Consider the following 24,973-nt stretch of genomic DNA (forward strand, 5'->3'; position numbering starts at 1 on the left):
TATCACAGCACATTATCAGCTTGAGCAAGATACCTTATTGCAATTTACAATTTTTCTTCTTACATTTTTGTAAGGGGACTTACTTGTTGGTTTCAGGTGCCAGAATATAGCAACCATCTTGTGTTGCCTCTTTTTCCTGGTTACTTTTAAAGTTTTTAAATTATACTTCAAAGGTTAAAAAAATAGAAGAAATTTTATTTCTTCAGCTCTGGCTGCAGAGACTTTCTTGTCCATTCTGGATTCTCTTTGTCTTAGTTTAATGCCATTTAATGTTTCAGCCACTGACAGACTTGTCAACTTTCATAGTGTTCAAAGTCAGCACAATGCAAATGGACTGCACTCACTGTAACTACTAACATGCTTTTTAAAATAGCTTTCATGTTTTTCAAAAAATCATAGTAAATGCCTACCTACCAAGTGAATAGGACTCAAATAGAACAATCCTCTTAATGATAACAAGCTATCCTAAGAATCTTTACTAATTAGTCATGCTGTCAGATTTAAAATAAAGTAAGTTTGCACAATTTGTACAGTGAATGTCAATGCTCTGAAAAATCATCGAGAACCACAAAAAAGAATCCTGCAAGATCCCACAAACAGCACAATAGGGATAAAACACTTCTTTGAGTCTGCATCACTTTTTTATATCAGCTACAAGAAAATAATATGCTAACACAAGTAACAAGACCAACCTCTTTCTGACTGCAAGTTTTTGGCCAAAATTTGAGCAATCCTCTGATAACCTATTATAAAAATAAAATTAAAAACAAGTTAAACCAGAACAAGTTTCCAGTACATATTCATCTAGATTTTTTATAATAAAATGATAGCATAGTACTACTTACCCAAAAATATAGTTCAAAGGGGATTGAACCATTTTGGGTCATCTAATATGTTGTTTGCCTTATGTTTAGAATACTTCAACTGCTTAATTTCAAAGTTACACTGCTTCAAAAAGTTTCCTGAATGTCCAAACTGCCCCACTACTGCATGTAGCTAGCATCTACATATCCATACTTTAGGAAGCACTTGCCTTAGCAACTCAAGACCTGGAACCATCTAAAAACCAGTAGCTGTTGGGCCATGCACACACAGCCTCTTTCACAGATCCAAACAACTGTTACAAGGTAAGATAAAGGAATCATAGCCCCAACACCTCTAAGGTGCCAAAAGACACAAACTGGAAAAGGAAAAACTGGAAAATCTGCAGAGAAAATATATTCAGATAACTATCTGGAGTTAAAAATTGAAGGACTGCTTTCTGAAAACAAACATCTGACTTTGCCTCTTCATTGAGACAGTAGTGCTGACTAAAGTGTAAACTCGAGTTCCCTGTGGCAATTTTACATATTTCAGGGATGGAGACATTTCAGGCATGACAGACTCTGACCTCAAGAAAAGTATCCCCAATCTTCTGGTACAGTCAGACCAGGTTGATGATCATTACAGGACTGAAATGAGAGCTTGATCTACTTGAATAATCTTTGACTAGTGACTGACTCCCCCACTGAATTTGTCCACAGTGGCAACCAGCTTGGAGGCTCCATGATTTTTTTGTTTTGTTTTACTTAAATAATAGCTCAAATCTCTTGTAATCTAATTTATTGTATATAGCCTGGATTCTCCAAGTAACTTGTGAGTTTTAGAAGACTGATGAACTGTTTGAAATAAAAATTCAGAGAATCTCTTCTTAGGAGGCATGGCTCTTCCTGAAGTTGAGTATGGGCACATCATTTTGTTTTAGTTTTTAACAGAACACTGTGAGAGGATCTTCCATTAGCAGCTGGACCTCACCTTCCTTCTCAATGCAACACTCATGCAGAGGTACTACAGAGAACACTGTCTTACGAATTCAATGGAAGAGTTAGTCATTTTAAGTCCTTAAAATAGACGGTACCACAGAGAACAGATGTGGATCAGACTACTAACAAATTTTTATTTTGGGTAAATACAAACAGAGGAGGATAAGGATAAGTTGCAGCAGCAGCAAGAACTAGTTCAGTTTGTAATATATAAAGCAGAAGCAAGCATTCCAAGATGTGTGAAAAAGGGACTAATTGATATAGATGTAAGAGGCCCTAAACCCAATCTGCAGGTCTGGCCAAATCAAGGGGCTTTTGTGGCAGAGGAATTGTGAGAGCACAGTGTTCCACAGCATGTTCCCTCTCCTCTTCTCATAAGGGACAAAAAGACGCTAACATCCAAGTTATCTTGGAAAAATGCCAAATTCAGCAACCACTGAGTCCACAGAACCTTGACAGAGATGAAACAGGACATAACATCTTTTAGAACTATTCAGAATGCTGGTATGTATTGCTGCACTGGTTCATGCTTAGTTCATATTTTCAACATTACCATAGCCTCTGACTTCGAAGGTCTGTAAAAGCCTCTATTCTAGGAGAGAAGCACCTGCTGCAGTTACAGAACAGAGTATCACTTTAATGAAAAATGAAGAGTGAATATGATCATTGGCTCAACCAGGAAAGTCCCAAGTTCAGATTCATTAAAAGGGAGCAACTTATATGCAGAGAACAATACATTCCTTGTGAAGTCTTAATGGGAAGCTTAGGGTGTGGGGTGGACTTCAGAGCCTGAACTCCAGCCTGAGCTACAACTTCAAACCCACTGTCTACATGGCTATTTTTAGAGCTTGCACTAGTGCTCTGCTATCCCAAGTTTATCAGCTCAGGCTGGGAGGCTCACTTCTGTGGCCTGTGCAAACACCCAATAAATCAGCCATCTAGAAATGGACAACATGACTCCTGAAACAAACCATCATCACTGTCCAACACTTGGTAAAGAAATGAGGGGTCTTAGCCAAACCAAATGGGGTTACAATGTGAAAAGTTGAAATGAACTAAGGGCTTACTTGCAAAGTACTAGTCCAAATGGCACTGATTTAGAGGATTCTGAGCTCATGCACTGCTTTTCCAGAGAGGGAACAGTAAAGACAATACCAAAAACATGATTACTTGCCAGTAACTGATGTTCTTTGAGATGTGTTGCTCATGTCCATTCCACTATAGGTGTGTGCACGCCTCTGTGCACGGCTACCGGAACTTTTTTCCCCCTTAGCAGATCCGGTAGGGCTGGCTCCGGCGCCCCCTGGAGTCCCACGCACATTCTGCGGTACATGAGGTGCTGCCAGCCATACACCCCCTCAATTCCTTCTTTCCGCCAACTGCGGTGGTGGGGCAGGGGGTGGGTTGTGGAATGCACATGAGCAACACATCTCGAAGAACATCAGTTACTGGTAAATAACCTTATTTTCTTCTTCGAGTGCTTGCTCATGTTCATTCCACTATAGGTGACTAACAAGCAGTACCTTGGAGGTGGGCCGGAGTTAGCGGTGAGCTGCCTGCAGCACAGCTCCACTGAAGCCCATGTCTTCCGGCACCTGTTTGACAGAGGCATGGTGGGACATGAAGGTATGTACCGCCAGCCTGGCAGCTGCTTTGCAGATGCCCTGCCCTGGCACTTCCACTAGGAAGGCTGTAGATGGAGCTTGAGCTCCGTTGAGTGAGCTGTGGTGGCACCCAGAAGCGGCACCTTCACCTGCTTGTAGCCGAACACGATGAGGGAAGTTATTCACAAGGAAAATGCGCCGGCAGAGACCAGTGAACCTTTCATCTGGTTGGCTGCTGCGACGAAGAGCTGCATCGCTCTCCGGAACAGCCTCGTACACCTGATGTAGAAGCCAGGGCCCCTCTCATGTTTCTAACGAGTACTGTCTTCTCTTCTCTTCCGAACCATGTGGTTTGGGGGGAAACAGGGAGAGTATATGTTGGTCACAATGAAACTGGGAAACCACCTTGGTTCGGAAGGCCCAGTGCAGCCTCAACTGAACCTTATCTTTATAGAATACAGTATTGGGTGTAGGGGGCTCCAAGGTCAGAGCCCTGATCCTGGAGACCTTCCTTGCCGAGGTAAACACCCCCCAGGAAGGCCACCTTCCCGGAAGGCAGGAGTAGCGGGCATGACTGAGTTCGGAGGGGAGGGGGGAGAAAATCCTGTGGGCCAGGAAGGACCAGGTCGAGATCCCAGGGAGGCACTGGGTTGCGGACCTATGGATAGAGCCTCCCACCCCCTTCAGGAACCTAACCGACATCAGATGGGAGAAGTGCAATCCCCACTCCAGTGACTGTTGGAAGGCTGATATGGCTGCTAGGTGGGCCTTCAGGGAGGCCGCAGCCAGTCCCTGGAGCTTTAACTGTGGCAAGTATTTCCCAGATCGCCTGCACTGGCGAAAAGCTGGGCGGAATACCCCGGGACTCCTCCCAGCAAGCAATTAACCCGGTACACCAGTGTTTCTCAACCTTTTAAGTAGCAAGTATCCCCTAACTTCTGAAAATTTTACTAAGTACCCCAACACTCAATTTTCCACAGGATTTTATATTTACAGACTAATGTGAGCCATATATTGGCAGAAGGGCTAAGTATATAAGGCCGTGATATGACAGATGTCAGATCTAGTGTGGGTAGGGTTACTACCTTTACACCAGGGGTGCGCAATTCAAGTATGTACCTGGGTTAGAGGTGATTTTGGCCAAAGCTAGGAGACTTTGAGCGGCATGCCAAATTTTTTGCTATAGATTTGAGGGGAGGAAAGGGTGAGAGAGAGACCAGGAGGAAGGGTAACTGGTGAACTCTGGGGCTGTCATAGTTGTCAATTTCACTGCTCAACTAGAGCAGTGAAATTGACAAGTTTTCTGGGCACTAGGCTTTGAGCCAGAGGGGGGGGGACTGCCACCTGGGCAAGTTGTAAGCAGCTACCACCTGGCTGCCATCCAATCCGAGCTGGGGCAGAGGAGGTTTCCGTGTCAGCTGGGACCCAGGGATATGGGCAGGTGGCTGCTGCCTGTCTTCAAGTTGGGGCGCTGGAGGCTTTCCCTCGGCTTGGAGCTGGTGCGCAAGTGGACTGCCACCCAGCTGCGAGCCCAGCTCGCAAGATGCAGGAGGCTGTCACCAGGCTCCCACCTGGGAGCTGAGACCTGGCAGGAAGCGGGGATCTGCTGGCCGCCTCCCCCAGAAGCTGAGGGTTGCAACTGGGTGGGAAGCGGGCAGCTGCTGCGTGCCTTCCCCAAAAGCCGGTGGCTGCTGCCCGTCTCCCAGCTGGGACTGGGTCGGAAGGCGGCAGATGCCGCCTGCCTCCCCTTCACTCTGTTTTTCCCCGGGTACTCCCAGCCTGTGTCTCGTGTACCCCCAGGGGTACACATACCACAGGTTGAGAAACTATGTGGTACACAACCTGCTTGGAGGGTTTCCTGCTACCCCGCACGACTCACTGGACTTGCTCTGAGCGGCTCGCTCGTCGTCTCTCGGCCACCAATCCATCACTCCCTAAGGTGTAGAGGGTTCAGGTCTGGGCACCACCGGCGACTGTGATCATGGGATCGCGCTGTCTTGGAGGCTTCTGAGGCGGGCGATCGAGAAATCCAGCAGTATGCTGAACTTGTGCTGGCGTAGTCAGGCTGGAACAATTGAGATGGCATCTGTTTAACCCCTTCTCATCTTTAGCAGAACTGTATGCAGGAGGGGAAAGGTGGGAAAGTGAATATGAAGCTCTCTGACTGCTACAGACGGATAGCATTGGCGATAGCCCCAGCCCCTTGACCATGGAGAGAGCAGCACTGCGGACACCTTGTGCTGCAGTCCGATACAGACAGATTTCCCCTTGAAGAAACTCCCCTCTCCAGACAGTCGTAGACGCCCTTAGTGGACACAGCGACCCCGCGTGGTGAGGAAGAGCGACCCCTTGACGCGGTCTGCCTCATTGTTCCTCACCCCCCGGGAGGTGATCACCGCCAGGTCCTAAGGACCAATAGGTTCCCTTCACAGGGCTGATATGGCACTTCACCCTCTGCCCAAAGTGTTCGATATCAGGGTAACTGGAGGAGCGTGCTCCATGAACAGAACTCCCCTTCACACATCCTGAGGAATCGTCCACCAGCCTAGGGAGGAGGGAAGGGGAGGAGAGGGGACCGCAGCCTCCTGGTGCAGAAGTTACCTGCTCGGACTGTACACCTAGGTTAGCCGTGACTGAAGCGGCCTAAGCATCAGGTTAGCTAGTCCCAACACACAGGTGCAGGCCACCCTGTGACCTACCAGCTGTCAGCAACATTTGGCTGTCATCGTAGGGAATTTGCGCAGGTCAGCCATTCTGAGGGATGCTGCCTCACAGCGTGGCTGGGGCAAGGAGGCCTGGCCCAGGAAGCAACTGGTTACGCCAATGCATTCCATAGGCTGCACCTGAGTCAACGTGAACTTGTTTGTTTGTTTACTGGCAGGACGCACCAGCCATAAGTGGCGCCTGACTGGCTCGCCCTGCTCTGGACTTGGGACCTGGACCTGCCTCTGACTACCCAATCATCCAGGTATGGGCAAATCTTGCACCTCCTTTTGCCTCACGTGCGCAGTTACCACTGCCAGGCCTTTGGTAAAACACCCTCGGGGCCGAGAACAGGCCACAGGGTAAAGCCGTAAAGCATTAGAGGAAGCCAACCACTACGAGGTGAAGGAAGCATTGAAGATATGCGTCCCTGACGTCCAGGGCAGCATACCAGACAGCTATATCCAATACTGTAGCTGGGGAGACCATGCAAGACTTGAGTCCATTGCGGTATTTGTGAGATGACATAGATCTGACAGTCCTTAAATCCCCTTTTCTCGGGGGCAAGGAAGTACCTGGAGTAGGACCTCTTCCGCCATGTCCTGAGGGACCTTTTGCACTCCTCCAGCCTCAACCTCTTGAATGTGGAATTGCCACAGAGGGAGGAAGGGGGAGGTGTCGTGGGGCGGGGGAGGGAGAGAGAAGAAGACAACAGGGGGGGCCTAGCCCACCGAACTATATCAAGGACCCAGTGGCCCGCAAGCATCCTGGCCCACATGAACCAGGAGGGTAGAGGCTAGGGCACTGCTCTTGCGTGCACCAGCAGATTGCCCTATCGCTGAGATGACCCTTACTGAGGGCCTAAGAAGCCACTCAGGGTGGATGGTGTCTCCTAGCCCCTTGACTCTGTCTCATTGCCTGTAGGTCATGAGACGGCCGTGGCTGACAGCTCTGCTGCTGCTGTCCCGGGGGACCTGCCTGACATCTAAAGGTCTGTGGCGTGTAGTGGCCCAGGGAACAGAGCATGGTCTTGAAGTCCTTCCAACCACGCAGCTTCACATCCATCTGAACCAAAGACAAGGCTGACTCATCCAAGGGATGGCCCCAGATGGGCTGCTGGACCTTTGGGACAGCCTAGAATTGCAGCCACTAACCTCGGAGCATGCCGATGGCGGAGGGTATGGCTCTGCCCACCAAATCAGCAGCAACTGAGGATGCCTGGAGCGCTGCTCTAGCTCCCGTGGTATCTTCTCCTGCAATGGTATACAAGTTCAGCGCCTGCTACCAGGCAGCGCCTTAGCAAAGCGGCTCACTGAGTCCTCCCTGCAAGGGCTCACCTTCTACTTGCTGGTAGTGCTATTGAATAAAATGGTTTCTCAAAACAAGTCTGGCTTGCAATCACCTTTGTTCTCTGGAGTAGAGCCCGGCTGCCCTACCTATCCCTGTGGTTGGTGGCGACCACCACCAGGGACTTGGGGCAGGGTGGTGAACAAGTATTCAAAACCCTTGGCTGGGGTGTAATACTCTTCTCGGCTCATTTAGGTATTGGGCTATGGAGGACTCACTATCTTGAGTGCCCCTTTGTAGATCGGGAGGGCTACCCACCCTGTGGGGGCCCACCACTAAACACATTAAAGAGATTGTCTGATACCCCTTTAGCTCCTTCGCCTCCAGCTCCAAGGTGGAGGCCACCTCTTGAGCAGTTCCCAGTGTGCCCTGGAATCAACCAGGGCTCAGGAACATGCTTCAACCGGCGGGGGGGGTAGGAGGGGATATGATTCTCCCGGCACCTCTTCCCATCAACAGGCAGTTCCCACAGGAGTCCCTGCCTGTGGGGCCAAGTCATCATCCGAGGGTGAATGGTGGTCCTTTCCCTTTATCTAAGGCATTGACTGCACCCCTGAGGGGTTGACGGACCATGGGCCCGTCCCCCCCGGGAAACCCCATAGGCCTCCATACAGCCATTGGAGTGACCACTGCCTCTGAGGCCATCCAGGGCTACATGCTCCTGGAGCTCTGGCACCTTTCACTGGTGGTGGCTCCCCCAGCTACTACATCCCCAAAGGGACACTGAGGCACCTTCCAAAGACCACGGTGGGGCTGCCCCAAAGGCTTTCACTGTGCAGTACCATCGTTCAGGACAGTGTCCCCTCGATGTTGATGACCTTGACTACCAGGTTCGACATGGGTGCTGCGGCCGGAAAAGGCATATGGACAACGCTTCGGCGAGCTGGGCTTACCTGATCATCATCCCAGTACCGAGGACTTTGTGCTCTGCATGCATCTCAGCGCCGAGTCAAACTCCGGCGACCAGGTTCTGCCCGGCCTTAGTGTAGGGCGAACTCCTCGGTACCGAGTGTCTCTGGCCACCGAGTTTGGCGCAGCCTCAGTGTGGAGCGAATCCTCGATGCCGAGGCTGTCTCCGGCATCCAGGTTCAGTGCTGCCTTGGTGCAGGGAGCGAACTCCTCGGTGCTGAGTCTCTCTCCGGCAACCGGGTTTGGCCCTGCCTGATGAATTCCTCAGTACCGAGACTGTCTCCGGTGACCGGGATCAGCGCTGCGTCATTGCGGGCAAACTCTCTGCTGCAGGAGCAGTGGGATGGACCTCACCTGGTGCCGGGGGGATCGAGACTGGTGTCGGGCGGGCAACTTCGCTCTCCGCCTTGATGCAGATCAGTCGGGCAACCGCGACCTGAGAACTACTAGGGCAGCGTTTTTCTCTACCCTAGGAAACTGGTCTGCAGGAGATCTTCCTCCCCGTACCGGAGATCTCCTGAGCCATTCTGGGGGTCCCAACACGGACTTCCCCTGTAACGCCAGGCCCTTCTCTCTCGTGGAGGTATGGGCAGCGGTGGCATATGCAAGGTCAACTAGGCTCTTGCCATCCGACAGCCTCAGAGTTCGATGCTGCCGGTAGGTGCTGAGAGGCTCCCCCACTCCCAAGAGTCGGGGAAGGCTCCCTGGCTGGAGATGCTGGCTCAGGCAGCAGGTCTCCATGCTCCGACCTCGGTACGGATCGGTGATCCACCCCACCTGCTTAGACAGTGCAGGGGAGCATCCGCGCTCCGATTCCATCTCTTCACAGTGCCGTGTCGGGTCGGTGCTGACGGTGCCATCTGCACTGGCGGCATGCTGAGTACCGCGGCGGGTTGGTTCAGAGCCGGTCGAGGGCTCCATAAGCGAGGCTTTCAGGCGGATTTTCTGGAGGTCCAAAAGCCTTGCAGATCTGTTCATCTCCTTACAAGGGTTCTCCCTCCCCCCCCACGCGCTTCAGGCAGTAGGGGTCACTTAGTGGGAAAGCCTTCACGCTGGAAGTACACGGCTTGAAGCCATGAGACCGAAGCATACCCACTCCCGGTAAAGTCTCAGCTAGACTACCTCAAGGTCTCTAACTACCACTAACAATAGTTATTAAGCTAACTAACTAACTAACAAAAAAAATTACTTAAAGTTCAAAAGACAGGGAATTAAGCGCTTGCAGTGCAAACAGGTAGTTCCAGTAACTGTCACGGGCGGAAAGAAGGATCTGAGGGGGCATAGGGCCAGCAGAACCTCATATACCACGGCATGTGCATGGGATGCCAGAGCCAGCCCTACGGGATCTGCTAAGGGGAAAAATGTTCCAGTAGCCATGCACAGAGGCATGCATGCACCTATAGGGGAATGAGCAAGCACTCAAAGAAGAACAATCCAAGAGAACTGGCTGTATTTTAAAGAAACCTTATTGAGGGCACAGGAACAAACCATCCTGATGTGCAGAAAGAATAGCAAATATGGTAGGTGTCCAGCTTGGCTTCACAAAGAAGTCTTTGGAGAACTTAAACACAAAAAAGAAGCTTACAAGAAGTGGAAGCTTGGTCAGATGACTAGGGAGGATTATAAAAATACTGCTCGAATGTGCAGGAATGAAATCAGGAAGGCCAAAGCACAATTAGAGTTGCAGCTAGCAAGGGACGTGAAGGGGAACAAGAAAGGTTTCTACAGGTATGTTACCAACAAGAGGAAGATTAGGGAAAGTGTGGGCCCCTTACAGAATGGGGGAGGCAACCTAGTGACAGAGGATGTGCAGAAAGCTGAGGTACTCAATGCTTTTTTTGCCTCTGTCTTCACAGACAAGGTCAGCTCCCAGACTGCTGCACTGGGCGGCACAGAATGGGAAGGAGGTGAACATCCCGCAGTGCTAAAGGAACAGGTCCAAGACTATTTAGAAAGATTGGACATACACAAGTCCATGCACCCGAGGGTGCTGAGGGAGTTGGCTGATGTGATTTCAGAACCATTGGCTATTATCTTTGAAAGCTCGTGGCAACGGGGGGAGGTCCCTGATGACTGGAAAAAAGCAAATATAGTGCCCATCTTCAAGAAAGGGAGGAAAGAGGATCCAGGGAACTACAGACCAGTCAGCCTCACCTCAATCCCTGGAAAAATCATGGAGCAGGTCCTCAAGGCATCCATTTTAAGGCATTTGGAAGAGAGGAAGGTGATCAGGAACAGTCAACACGGATTCACCAAGGGAAAGTCATGCCTGACCAACCTGATGGCTTTCTACGAAGAGGTGACTGGCTCTGTGGATGTGGGGAAAGCGGTGGACGTGATATACCTTGACTTTAGCAAAGCTTTTTATGCGGTCTCTCACAGTATTCTTATCAGTAAGTTAAGGAAGTATGGGTTGGATGAATGGACTATAAAATGGATAGAGAACTGGCTAGAGCATAGGGTTCAACGAGTAGTGATCAATGGCTCCACGTCTAGCTGGCAGCCGGTCACAAGCGGAGTGCCCCAGGGGTCGGTCCTGGGGCCGGTTTTGTTCAACATCTTCATCAGTGATCTGGAGGATGGGGTAGATTGCACCCTCAGCAAGTTTGCAGATGACACTAAGCTAGGAGGAGCGGTAGATACTCTGCAAGGTAGGGATAGGATACAAAAGGACCTAAACAAACTGGAGGATTGGGCCAAAAGAAATCTGATGAGATTCAACAAGGACAAGTGCAGAGTCCTGCACCTAGGATGGAAGAATCCCATGCACAGCTACAGACTGAGGACCGACGAGCTAGGCAGTAGTTCTGCAGAAAAGGACCTGGGGGTAGCAGTGGATAAGAAGCTGGATATGAGTCAGCAATGTGCCCTGGTTGCCAAGAAGGCTAATAGCATATTGGGCTGCATTAGTAGGAGCATTGCCAGCAGATCATGGGAAGTGATCATTCCCCTCTATTCGGCATTGGTGAGGCCACATTTGGAGTATTGTGTCCAGTTTTGGGCCCCCCACTACAAAAAGGATGTGGAGAAGTTAGACAGAGTCCAGCGGAGGGCAACAAAAATGATTAGGGGGCTGGAGCACAAGACTTATGAGGAGAGGCTGAAGGAACTAGGCTTGTTCAGTCTACAGAAGAGAAGAATGAGGGGGGATTTGATAGCGGCCTTTAACTACCTGAAAGGGGGTTCCAGGGAGGATGGAGCTAGGCTGTTCTCAGTGGTGGCAGATGACAGAACAAGGAGCAACAGTCTCAAGTTGCAGGGGGGGAGGTCGAGGTTGGACATTAGGAAAAATTTTTTCACTAGGAGGGTGGTGAAGCACTGGAATGGGTTACCTAGGGAGGTGGTAGAATCTCCATCTTCAGAGGTTTTTAAGCTGTGGCTTGACAAAACCCTCGCTGGGATTATTTAGCTGAAGTTAGTCCTGCTCTGAGCAGGGGGTTGGACTAGATGACCTCCTGAGGTCCCCCTTCCAACTCTATGATTCTAACAAAGAAATTTAAACTCCTAAAGTTTACTGAGATTAACCTCTGATTTTCCTTCACATAGCTATTTTTGTTACCATTTATCTGCTTCTCCACTAAACTCAAGGGGCATAGGAGGGGAGTCATTCTTATTTAAACTAGCTGTCCTAGTTTTGCTGGATTTACAATGTTAAGCAGTTTATTTACATAGATACAGTTTCTTAAAATGAAGTCTTGGTCATTTTTCTATTGTTTAATTAGCTTATAGCTTAGAGACTTAATTATGCTGAGACTTTGGTTCCTTGGTAACAAAACAGAAAATTTACAAGCATAATAGCTATTCTCCTGACTGCCTTCCTAGGCACAAAACAATCTGAGCAATAGAGGAGAAAAACATAATATTTTCAGACAGTTAATATTTGCCAAACAAAATTGTGAGAAATTACTATATACTTCTACCTGGAGTATGACTTCATTAAACTCAAATTATCAGATGCATGAAACCATAGGTTATCTAAAAAGTCTAAAGTTTCCATAATCTCCTAGAGTCAAAGGGTTAAGGACACTTAATTGTGTCAAATAGTATTTTTAAATGTCTTCCTTCTCAGCTGGAATGAATAAATATGTCATGCCCAGGACTAAGTAGTAAGGAAGTTAGGTGTGTCCCTATGGGGATATTATCTTCAGAGAACTCTAACTGCATAAAGAAATGGTTTAAACAAAAAAATATATGCATCAGCTAGATACTCACACCTGGAAAATACAATGCCAAAGAAGCCTATAAAGAACAGGGACCAGGTACTTAACATATACTACATATTTTAAAACTGCTGCTTAAGCATTAATGTCTACGTTTTCTTCAAAACATACTCAAACTCCGAAAGTCTACTTACTAAGGCTAACATACAAAGATTTAGTGCCTACACCAGACAAAGCTTTTACAAAGTGTGGATAATCCAACCTTAACTGCTTTTGACTGTTTTAGACTGCAAACAGGTTTCAACTACAGCAATATGGACCCACTGGACAATCACCATTATTTACAGGAATTGTGTATTGCGCTTGCTTCTCACAGAATCCAGCATTCCTGAAGCGTCAAAACTATAATGCAGTGATACTCAGACTGCGGTCATGAGCCGCAAGTGGCTCTTAATGTGTCTCTTGCAGCACATCATATTAAAACACTGTGTGATTTAATTATTAACCAATTTAAGTTGTTTAACCAATCAGGATGCTTTTACTATGTTATTAACAAATTAAGTTATCAACTTGCACTAAGTTATTAACTTATTTGCAGTGAGAATAATATGATATGTAAAACCCTAAATATTTCCCTTGTCATACTGTTTAAATATGAATAGCACTATAGTAAATGAAACCATGAATTCACACTACTGTGGTGCTTTCGAGTAATTGTTGATTGCTAATTTGGCTCCGGAACCACTGAGGTCTGAGTATCACCGCTATAGCACTTATCACAATTAGGTAATGAACTCTACTTGTCAACTCTGCAAACGTCCTGATGGACCTGAAGCAGGCTACCATAGTTACAACAGCTTCAGATATCACTCAGGGTAAATTTAGAGATTACTTCCTACCAAGGAATAAGTGAGATATTTGTAAATACAACTATTCTAATTTAGTTCTTAAACATGAGCTGACCTAATAAGTGTGACAAAACAAAAACAGGGTTGAATCAGTTGCCTCACACCAAGTGCATGTCCCATTGTTAACATTAGAGAGACAATGTAGGTGAAGTAATACCTTTTATTACCTTGTCTCTCTAACATCCTGGGACTGACACGGCTACAACACTGTATTCTTAACACTGTCATTTTATGCATTCATTTGCCTTACACCAAGTCCATCTGCTACATCATTCAAAAGTTATTTAATATGTGCTTTTAAAAAACCAAAAACAAAAGGAATTTAATGTAGTGAAGTAGAAACATTGCAAATGACATCAGTTTACCCTTTAAAATATTTTATTAAAAAGAAAATGAGTCAGTTTTATAAGGGCATGTTGGCCCTGAATACTCATCGTCGAGCATCTAGTTTGGTTAATGGTCATCAATCTCCTCCTTTAAATTTGTCTAAGGGGTATGAGACAGGGTTGCTCCATATCCTCCCCTATTGTTTCGTCTGGCGACGGAACCATTTGCAATATAGATAAACAGCCGCTAGGAAATATCAAAGTGACTATTCGTTGGGGGTAAGACCTGAGATTAGTCAATTTGGGCAGCTGTTCCTGAATCTTGTTTTGAAATCACACAGATTATAATAATGTAAATAATATAAAGATCCCATATTTCAATATTTACAAGTCAAACATTTTGTGAAATCTGGATACAAGACAGCTCTGTCTAGATCTTTAACCACATTTGAGGAGTTGAACTGGGAGCAAGCTGTAACAAAAGGTTTCATTTCTAAAATATATGTAATTTTAATTGAAAGATATTTTAGGAAAACAACCCAGATGAAAAGACGGGAGAGGGATTTAGACAAAAATTGATCTAGAAGAGTGGGTCTCTACATGGGAAAGGGGTTATAGATCTTCAATTTTTATAGCTCACAAAACAAATTTTTATAAATTACTATAGATGGCATTTGACTACAGTTAATTTAAAAAAAATAAAAATGTTTCTAGCCCCATGGCTGCAAAAGTGTCAGCCAATGTTGTCTCCCTGAATTTACAAAGAACCTGAAATATCTTCAAAAGGAGTAAACTGCTTCATTCACCTCAGGATACGCCTACACTGAAATTCAACACCAGTGGATGGCCCTTGTCAGCTGACTCGGGCTCATGGGACTGTTTAATTGTAGCACAGACATTTGGGCTTGGGCTGCTCCAAGCCCAAAACATCAGCAGGTGTTAAACTGCAATGTAGACATACCGGTAGAGCCCTGTGGATTGTTTGGCCATGGAATTCAACATTGTTGCCACTGAAATTTAACATTATGTTGAAGCCAGGTGCCTTGTATTTTGCTTTCAATCTCTTTGCCCTGCTGGGACCGGCCTATAGCTGCTTCTTGTTCTAAAGCTTTCCCCACAATGGGGAGTTAATTGGATTATAGTGCATGCCTCTGCACTGTTCTGTGGGACAGACATCAGAGAGTTGGGAAACCAGAACTGGAATCTGCTTGCACCTGTGCAGCAATGAGAACAATAGTGCAGACTGGCTAGCAAGGCTACCTAGAGCCTATGGCTGCAGTCAGGACCTGCCGCAAACCCTCTCTTCCACAACACACATGGGAGGGGGAGATGAGGGGCCTCTAAGCCAGGGTCAAGGGCTGCTTGCAGAACATAAAAATGTCATTTTCAGAAAATAATCTGACAAATTTTGTGTTAAGAGTAAATAGAATTATAAGACCTAATTGTGTGTTTTTGTAGGGGCAAGGGGGATTGAATTAATTTATTATGTCCTTGAAATAAATGTAACACTGCAGCAGAATTTGGTGTTCTTGTTGGATAATTTAGCTCTATTGTGTTGTGTCCCCCTCACTGAATATAACGTACTCTGTAGCTATCTGGACCTAAAATCTGTGACAAGATCACTAAATTCTGCAGATACTGCTGAAGCAGGCTGGAAATTTGACAGCTGTTTCATTTACCTTTTTAAAAACAACTTTAAAGTGAAAAATACAATCAGCCTAGTAGCCTGTTTTATTTTTATATTAAATATTGTGCTGTCTCCACATTTTTTAGTTTCTTTGTCCTTATTCTTTTATTTTGATGATGTATAACCACAATGCAGAAGTTGTCAAAGGCCGAGTTGGAAGATTTAACAGTTGGGATAAAGGACATTTGGGGCTTTAGGCACTTGGGACGGTGTTGGAGATAGCTCAGGGTTATGGAATATTTGCTGAATGTTTCTGCTAAAATTATCATTAGTGAAATAGTTAATGTTGATATTTAAATTCATCTTTAAATTTCAGACTTAATCCATTAATCTGAATGAGGTAGTTCACACCTCTGAGTTATTGTTTCAGGCTATCTGATGACACCACTGTATTGATTTGGAATCTGTTCATGTTTTCAAGGTTTTCTTCAACCATGAAGTCAGAGACAACTGTTTTTAAAAATAAGTTTGGATTCTGGATTATAGTATGTGTCCATAGAATTTTATATGCCAAGAAGCTCTAACTTTTGCCATTTGCTCCAACTTTTTTGGGCACCCACACAACCATATCTAAAAAATATCTGCTGTGTGTATGTCAATATTACTGTCTAAACAAGATCCATTTTTCTTTTATTGAGAAGAACCAAGCCTAACTGATCAAGTAAACAATCCTGCACTGAAAATATAGCGGGTCAGAAATTTTCTGTAAAAAAAATGTGGTTTCAATAAAACTGAATTTTGTTGGAAAATTTCAATTTCATTAAAAAAAAAAATCAATTTTCCATTGGGGAAAACAAGACAAAGACTTGGTTTTGGATCAGATCATTCCAAATCAATACATTTCAGTTTGTTGGCTCACCTGCTACTGCATATCATGGGAGAGGGAGTTTGGTCAGGCTCATAGAGGAGAATGGGGGCCCAGGGAACCTGAATTACAACTCCCATGAGGCACTCTAGCAGCTCAGACAGTTAAATATTGAACTGACCTGAAACAAAATGCTTTGATTTTGGAATCCGAGCCAGTGCTAGCCCATTGCAGGCCCTAAGCAGGAATATTTTGGCAGGGGCCCCCACACCTCCTCTGACAATAGAGAAACAGGCAAGTTCTTATAACAAAAAATGACTAGGGGGCCCCTCTTGAGCTGCTCGGGCCCAAACAATTGCTTAGTCTGCTTATGCCTAGCATCAGCTCTGTTTGGAATGTCACCAGATTTCATTTTGTTGAAACAAAAAGACTTCAACATTTTGTGTGTCAAAATTTTTCAGGATCTTTTATTCCATGGAAAAAAAATTCAAAATATTGAAATTTGTCCCAGTTAGGGATGAAAATACAATGTTAAAGTATCAGAATTTCCAGTTGGACAAAAATTCCAGTTTCTGGTCAACTGGGAAGGCATGGCCAAGACCACTGAGGATCTTTTCCCTATACTGAAGATCTTTTCCCTATACTGAGGTCAGTCACATGATTTCAGCAATTTAACTATTTCTAATCTATATTCCCATTTTTGTTACAAATGAAAATCAGATTTTACTAATAGATATAGCTGGGCTTTCAAAATTAAAAACTACTCTTTTTTGGCAAATGTCCTGGATTTAGGAACACTAATTTTTCTGAAGCGTCAACAGTTCATTATTCAAAATTAGTACTGGCAAACAAACAATGCTATTATTTATGTGTGAGTTGCACTGAAATATTTTAATTCAGATTAGACATACAAAAGGAAAATACTCAGTTGAAAAACACTTACTGGTTCTGTTAATGACGTATCTTTTTCCAGAAACTGCACAACACAATAGGCCAGCTAAAAACATAAGTAATACAGTTATTTAACTATTTTAAATTGACACGGACTATTAAGACAACATAGCATAACTAAATATCACAAATGATCATGGAAGCAATTCAATCACCAAAATATCTTGGCCTTAGCAGATGTAGGCCTTTTTAATTTTTCTTCCTTGGTGAAGGAAACTAAGTTTACCTAAAAAGGCAAAATATATTTCAGCTGCTTGTATCTTTTAAAAGTCTTCAGTATGTCTGGATGCTTAGTTTCTTATCCCAGAAAATGCTTAATTTTTTATTAACCAGGAGATTTGATTACTGTAATGCAGATCCAGCATTTGGACAAACAACCTTTTTTGTTTAATCCTCAATTTTGAATGTATGAGACTGAAACAGCTGTTTCAGTCTATACATTCAAAACTACTATTAAACAAAAAGGCTATGTTAAAATCTAGTTAAGGTTGAGAATATGTATCACCAATTTAAGGGTAAAACCTAGAAAATTCACAATGAAGGCTATACTTAAAAGAAACCTTAATATATTAAAATACGGAAATTAGGTGGGTGAGGTAATACCTGTTACTGGACAAACTTCTGTTGGTGAGAGAGAAAAGCTGTTGAGTTTACAAATAGCTCTTCTAATCAGTTCTGGGAAAAGAAGAACTCAAACAGCATGCTAAATACAAGCTGGAACAGATTGTTTCACATAAGTAGTTAACACATATTTCAAGGGTCCTTTCAAGGTGAAGTGGCCTGTTAACACCCCTCCAGCCACAGGGGGGAAAGGAAATGGGGTGGGGAGGCACCTGGGGGGAAGGAGGGGTTGTTAGTGCAGTACAGATTGTTGTAATGAACCCTTAAATCCAGCATCTCAATTCAGTCCATGATTTTTAGTGTCTAGTAAAGTTATGAATTTAAGATCCCAGGCTCATCTTTTGAAAGTGTTATGCAGGTTTCTTTTAAGGATGAGAGCCTTATAGGTCAGGTATAGAGTGGTTGCTTTATGAAAAATGTTCACCCACAGGTGATATGGGTGTTTCTGTCTTTATCATTTTTCTGTGGAGTGTCCTTGTTCGGTCCTCTGGATTGGTGTCATACATTTCCACCACAACCTGTCCATTAAACTCTCTCCAGAACACTTCCACAATAGCATCAACTTCTTTGACAACACAACCAACGTAAACAATGGAACCCTACAGACAACTATATACAAGAAACCCACAGACCACCACCTCATAGGACCAGTAAACACCCCAAACATACCAAGAAATCTGTTATCTACAGTCAGGAACTCAAGTATCACAGAATATGTTCCTAGAGAAAATCCAGGATATATACCTTAGCACTCTAAAAACCACCTTCACCAAACAAGGACATTGCACCAAAGAAGATTGCATCATGGAATGCGAAACCCAAATATCCCGAGAGAATCTACTTCAATACAAAAATATAACCCTCTCTGACCAGACGCCTAATCACCTACCTCCCCCAGCCCTCACTGGAACTCAGACAGGATATCATCATACAACTACAACCCATACTCGATAGGGACCCCAACATGAAACAAATTTTTCCTGAACCCCCCTCTTCTGGCCTTCAGAACAAACCTCCAAGCTCATCATCAGAAGCAAAGAAGCTTCCCACAGACCAGAACAAACAACTCAAAGCAGCACCAGACTGCTAGAACACATGCAAAACCTGCAGACATGTCTCTACTGCTGCAATGATGAAGCCCTGCACAACACATCTTTCAAGATCCATGGGTCCTACACATGCCTATCATAACATGTGGTGTACCTTATCTAGTGTACTAAATGCCCTAATAACAATAATGTGGGTAAAATCAGACAGAATCACGATGCTCTTGAATGAACTTACATGGGAAAATGACATCACCTGTGGGTGAACACGTCACAAAGAGAACACTCTGTATCTGACCTATCAATCCTCATACTCAAAGGAAACCTGCACAAAACTTCCAAAGATGAGCCTGGGAACATAACTTAGTAACTTTGCTAGACACTAAATATCATGGACTGAATAGACACATTGTATTTATGGCTTATTATAACAACCTGTAACCCTCTAACACCACCCTAGCTACGTTCTCTCCCCCCTCTTCCTTGCCCCCCTATGACTGGAGATGTGTTAACAGGTCACTTCACCTTGAATGGTTCCCTGAAATATGTGCTAATTACTTATGCTAAACAATATGTTCCACCTTGTGTTTAGCTGTGACACTCAGAATGCCTTTCCAAGACCCAGAGAAGAGCTCTTTGTAAATTTGAAAGATTTGAAAGTCATTATCTAACTCACCCTGTCTCTCTAATATCCTGGGACCCACATGGCTACAATGCTGCACACAAAGGTACAGAAATGCACAGTTAATGTATCCAAACAACTAATTTCTATTGTGTGTTGAAATCATGCAGTAACCATGTAACTATGACAAAGGCATTTAGTGTTTGCAATACCAGATTTGATTAAGATGATTAGAGACAGTTCCCTTTGAGCACCTTAAATGTGCATTTCCATACCTACACCTAATATGTTTGGATTTCTTTTATCTTAATTCTGAATTTCTTGGGTTTATAATGCTTGATTTTGGGATAATTACAACATCTATCAACAACTTAAGGTTAAAAAACATTACATACATACTCTCAACCTTACCTCCATTTTAACATAGTTTTTTGGCTGAAAATTTCTTTATTTTTATTTTTTTTTTTTAATTAAAAATGTCATACATGACCACTAAACAGGAAACCTAATTAGAATATTACCACATGAGATTTCCAATTATTTGAAGATACATAGCTTCAACATTAAATTATGTTTTTAAATTTTAACTTGTAAGGGCAGCATCACCAGTGCACTAGGTAGTTAATCCAGATTTACAGCTGCTTTGCATTTCCAGAACATTACAAAGCAGCCAAAGTGTACTGGTGAATCTGCCCCTTAATTTGCAACTGATTTACTGGTTCAGACTCGGGCTTACTGGCACTACGTGAAAGGATGGGCAGGAGAGATCAGTCTGAGGCTAACAATGTCCCTGTACTTTTAAGAGCTTTACTTATGCTCCTGCCTCACTTCCCCAGTAGTGCGACTTCAGTGTGCAGCACAGCTGGCAATAGTACCACAGAGAATCTGTCAAGCACTAATGTCCAGGTAGCTGACAACCATGGAACCTTTAAAGAGTAGTGACAGTTTGGCACAGTAGTCTATTAACCTGACACATGTGCAGTCTCCCTCATATCACGGACTCCTTACCAACAGAACTGTTGCATACCTATCAGATATAGCGGAACAGTGATTGGTTAAGTTACCTCTGATGCTACAATGACCCAATTAAGGAGTTATCTCAGCTGTTAAATTGACCCTGCCTGTAGCCTATAAAAACAATGGTTAACAATTTTGCTTAATTACCACCTAAGGTCTTCAGATATAGCCTAAACCCAATCTTTTAGTAAATTAAATACACAGAAAATGTGAAGATTATATTATTCTGTTAATACCATTCAGGACAAAGGAAAGACTAACAGATACTAACCAGTTTTTAACTAATTATAATTCAAACTAATTATCCAGATCTACTTGTAAATTCACAAAGTGCTGCAAGTTAGAGGCAATTAAACTGTATTTTTCAAATATAACAAAGAAGTTGAAGCCCTGTAAAAACAGAACTCAACCTTAACTATGGAACTGAAAACGGCATAATTAATAATTAACACTGGATATACGTAATTACATATTATTGCTTTAATATATTTTTAATGTACAAAATTTACTAGACAAAGTAAAACAGCTTTATCTGAACTGTTTAAGACCCTAAAACATTCAAGATTCCTCTATGATTTTGTAAACTGCATTTGTTACAATGGAGAACTGACAATATAAAAAAGTACCAACCTTAAATAATGTCTGAGCTGTGACAAACCAGTAAAAACCAAAAAGTTTTTAAACGTAGAATCTCTCTTTAAACCACATCATTGTGCTTTTCTACTTTTAACAGTGTATGTTAAACAACATTATGCTGGAAAGAACGTCTCCATTTCCCCTCACCTCCCCCCCCACATATGGAAAAAAAGTAAGATAAGTAAGATGTATTATATTCAAATAGTTACAAAATATATTCCATTTCAAAAAAATTTCAAAAAACATACCTGTGCATGAAACAAAGCTAATCCCTTAGCAGTATGCATAGGAATCAACACCTTCATAAGAAACTGTTTGTGTTCTGCTTTCAATGGCAGTGCAAAACCATTGATAATACTGAAAAACATGAATAAGCACAATTATTTTATCTTAAAAACAGGGAAACACTCTCTCTTTTGGTAGACTGAGAACTACTGAACTTAAAGCTGACTTTTTTTTAAAAAAAATCTGTACTTTACAAAATGCGCCTATCATTATAGGGATTGGGAAGTTGGCAGGAAGCCCATCCTCCGCTATTATCAGTAGGTATAAGGCCATATCTCAGTTATCAGTGTCTGTAGCAGACAAGTTCAGTTTCCTGGTGATAATCTAGAGTAAAATTTCTAAGATGTTTCCATGTTTAAATCAGGTTTGTTTTTTATTTAAACCAAAAATTCTCTCTAATCTTCAACAAAAAGTATCATACAGTTTAGCAAGGAACATTAACTGTAGAGCTTAGCAAGGCTGACAAACTGTCCACCCACAATAATTAAAAGGTGACCTGAAAGAGAGGAGATAGACCTATGCCCTATTTTACTACTTTGACACACAAATAGGGCCTGAAATTGTATTTGGTTTGGTGATTTTTTTATTTTTTTTTTTTATAAAATGGGGGCTGGGGAGGAGGTAGTAGTTTGCTTTTTTATCTTACACATCCAGGTCCTTTGTCTCAAGGGTAGATACCACTGCCATGTGTACACCAGTGAAATTTACCAAAAAATCTTCAGTGACTCAGATAATCCTGTACATGGCAGCCATACTATAGACAAGCTCTTGCAGGAAGAATCAGTGTTTTACTTAAATCTGCTTAAAGGTAGTCTAATTGAAACAGTATTAAAAATGGTTCTGGCCACTGAAGCTTTGTCTCCCTAAAGCTCTCATTAACTTTAACAATTATTCAGCTGAACTGGTGGGAATTTTTTTTGGTAAATTTCACCAGTGCAGAATAGATCTAGGTCAATTGTGGAGTACTATCACAAAAATCTCAGCCCTGGTCTACACTTACCTGGAGATTCGGCGGCAGTCAATGAGAGTTACACAAGCTACTCTGCATAGCCTGTGTAACTCCCGTCGACTGCTGTGCTTCCCTTCTGCACTCCGTCTTCACTGCACTGTGCCGATGGGAACTGTGTTCCCATCGACGCAGCGCTACACTACTTGAGGGGGTGGTTTTACTCAGTCGACTTCCTGATCGATTGAGCAGGTCTACACTGACCGCTCAATCGATCCAGAAAGATTGATCTGGCAGTGGCGACTTTGCCACCGTCAGTATAGACATATCCTCAGAGTGGGAAAGATGAGCAACTATGAGGGGAAAGGACAGTCTGTCAGACCGTTTTAACACCTACAAAGTTTTAATGACTAATTAACATTGTGGAGAAAGAAAACCTGTTAAAGATTTAATACCACTTTCAATTTAAATGTAAGAGCTAACAATGTACTCCAAGATACATAACTAGTCTTATAGCAAAGCCAAGAATGAGAAGTGGCAATATTTCTAAGACAGCATAAACAAGGAAAACAAAGTCCTTTTAAAGAAAAGGCTACCTTTCATGCTTTTCATACATCATGCCAAAGCCAAAAAGAGAAGCCCAATTTAAAAAGAAATCCTTTGCAGATCACCTTTAAGATTTACATTGAAAAAGTGCACTTTTCTAATTCTATATTTGCATGGCAACATGGAAATATAAAAATACATCAAACACGTCAGTTCATCCCTATAAGCATCAGAACAATTCTTTCCGCCAACCCACAAAATAATTGGATAGGAATACACAAAAAATAATACTTAACCGTTTATTTTGTATTATCAAACCAAACTTACCTTCCCAATATCTCAAGTAGTTCAGCAACACCATTAAAGTGTTCTGTTTCATATATAAACCTATTAAAAATAAGATGTAATAGAAATCAATAAACTGATAAAACGAAACTAAGAGGGGAAAAATAATTTCTAAAAGTGAAACTCCTTATCAAATGTATTTTATTTCTAACATTTGGGGTTTATGGTATGTCTTCACAACAAAAGTTAGGCAGGCGCTAACTTACTCAAGCTAGCTTGACTCCAGCTAGTGCACATAACAACAGCAGTGAAGTCCGAGTGAGCTAGCAAGTTGAGTACCTACCCAGGGTGGGTCTGTGCCAGGCTTGTAATACCCACACTGAATCCCACACAGCACTGACTTCACTGCTTTTGTTACTTGTGCTAGCTGGAATCAAGCTAGCTCAGGTAGGCTAGCCAATACACAGCTTTTGCTGTGCAGACATACACTTAGGACTTGTCTACACTACAGGTTATGTTGGTATAACTTATGTTGCTCAAGGGTGTGAATAAGCCACAAAGCACTGTCCACAGCAGCACTTAAGTCAGTATAACTTATGTTGCTCAGGCCATGGCTTATTCATACCCCATGCGACATAGTTATATTGACATAACCTGTAGTATAGACAAGCCCTTAGAGTTCATTCTTTCTTCACATTAAGCTAAATCAGTTACAGTGTGATTTAAACGTATTAAAGTGAGTATTTTGGGGATTTGCACCAGTGTAACTAGATTAAGTTTTACATTTTACAATTAGTGCAAGTTTTCAAACATAATCAAGTCGTCAAATAAAGGCATGATCCTGTAAGATGCTGAGCTCCCTCAATTCTTATTCATTCAACATCTTGCAGACTGAATCTATATAACTGACAACTGTAGCTAGATAGCACCTTTTATGACAGTTCTGCTAGTTATTTCAAATACAACCATTAAAGAGGAGAATCTTTAAAGGAAAATATTTATCATTTAGGCTAGATCTATAATGTACCTGAGGAAAATGTTGTTAATTTGTTTTCTGATGAATGCTCTTAATCCAAGAAATTTTCCATAAATTCGATGAAGGACTGTCTTTAGGAAATCACGTTCTCGTGGGTCTTCACTATCAAAAAGCTCCAACAGCTTTAAAAAAAATCTGAGATATTACCTTTTTTAGAAAAAAATAAATTTTGTGCATCCTAATTCACAAATCATTGAAGTATTATTAGAAGCAAACATTTACTTACAATTCAGTTCAAATATTCAAAATTAAATAAATGAATACCTGTTAACGCAGAAGCTTTATTTTCCTGTCTCTTCTAAAAATTACATCCAAACCCAATATGAAGCTTCTATTACAATGCACTTCAGTTAAATCATTTAAACTGGGATTAGATGTCCTTTGATTAATCATTTTAATTACAACTATGTATATTTTTATCTAATAACTCAACATTTACATAGCACTGCACTTTATAGCTTCAAAAATGTGCGAACAATCAATTCTCACAAATGAAGTATTTATTTAAAGCCCCTATCCTCAAAGACACATACACATGCTTAAAAAGGCACAGGTAGCCCTACTGATTTCAACAGAACTATTCATGTATTTAAAGTTAAGCGCATATATAAGTCTTTGCAGGATCAGGGCCTATATTTTGTAAAATGAAAGGATAATGATAAGAACCATGTACATTTTCTCAGGAGAAAAGAGAGTGAGGTTCTGACAGAATTATGGGGCTTTTATAAAGA

At 43.0% G+C, this 24,973-nt stretch overlaps 1 protein-coding gene across 2 annotated transcripts in view; it reads right to left on the reverse strand.

Moving 5' to 3' along the window:
* Nucleotides 1–24,973, reverse strand: part of PPP2R5A (protein phosphatase 2 regulatory subunit B'alpha) — an 87,481-nt gene that overhangs the window by 4,569 nt on the left and 57,939 nt on the right. For both annotated transcript variants that reach the window (XM_067564998.1, XM_067564999.1), the window contains exons 5-9: nucleotides 24,234–24,364; nucleotides 23,249–23,308; nucleotides 21,393–21,501; nucleotides 17,195–17,248; nucleotides 693–743 (exon numbers count right to left, since the gene is read on the reverse strand). In XM_067564998.1, coding sequence (XP_067421099.1) covers nucleotides 693–743; nucleotides 17,195–17,248; nucleotides 21,393–21,501; nucleotides 23,249–23,308; nucleotides 24,234–24,364 — 405 coding nt within the window. The remainder of the gene's footprint in view (nucleotides 1–692; nucleotides 744–17,194; nucleotides 17,249–21,392; nucleotides 21,502–23,248; nucleotides 23,309–24,233; nucleotides 24,365–24,973) is intronic.

This window comes from Emydura macquarii, unplaced genomic scaffold (assembly GCF_026122565.2).
Source record: "Emydura macquarii macquarii isolate MOO-44397 ecotype Brisbane River unplaced genomic scaffold, CSIRO-AGI_Emac_v2 contig_2676, whole genome shotgun sequence".
NCBI classification, from domain to species: Eukaryota; Metazoa; Chordata; order Testudines; family Chelidae; genus Emydura; species Emydura macquarii.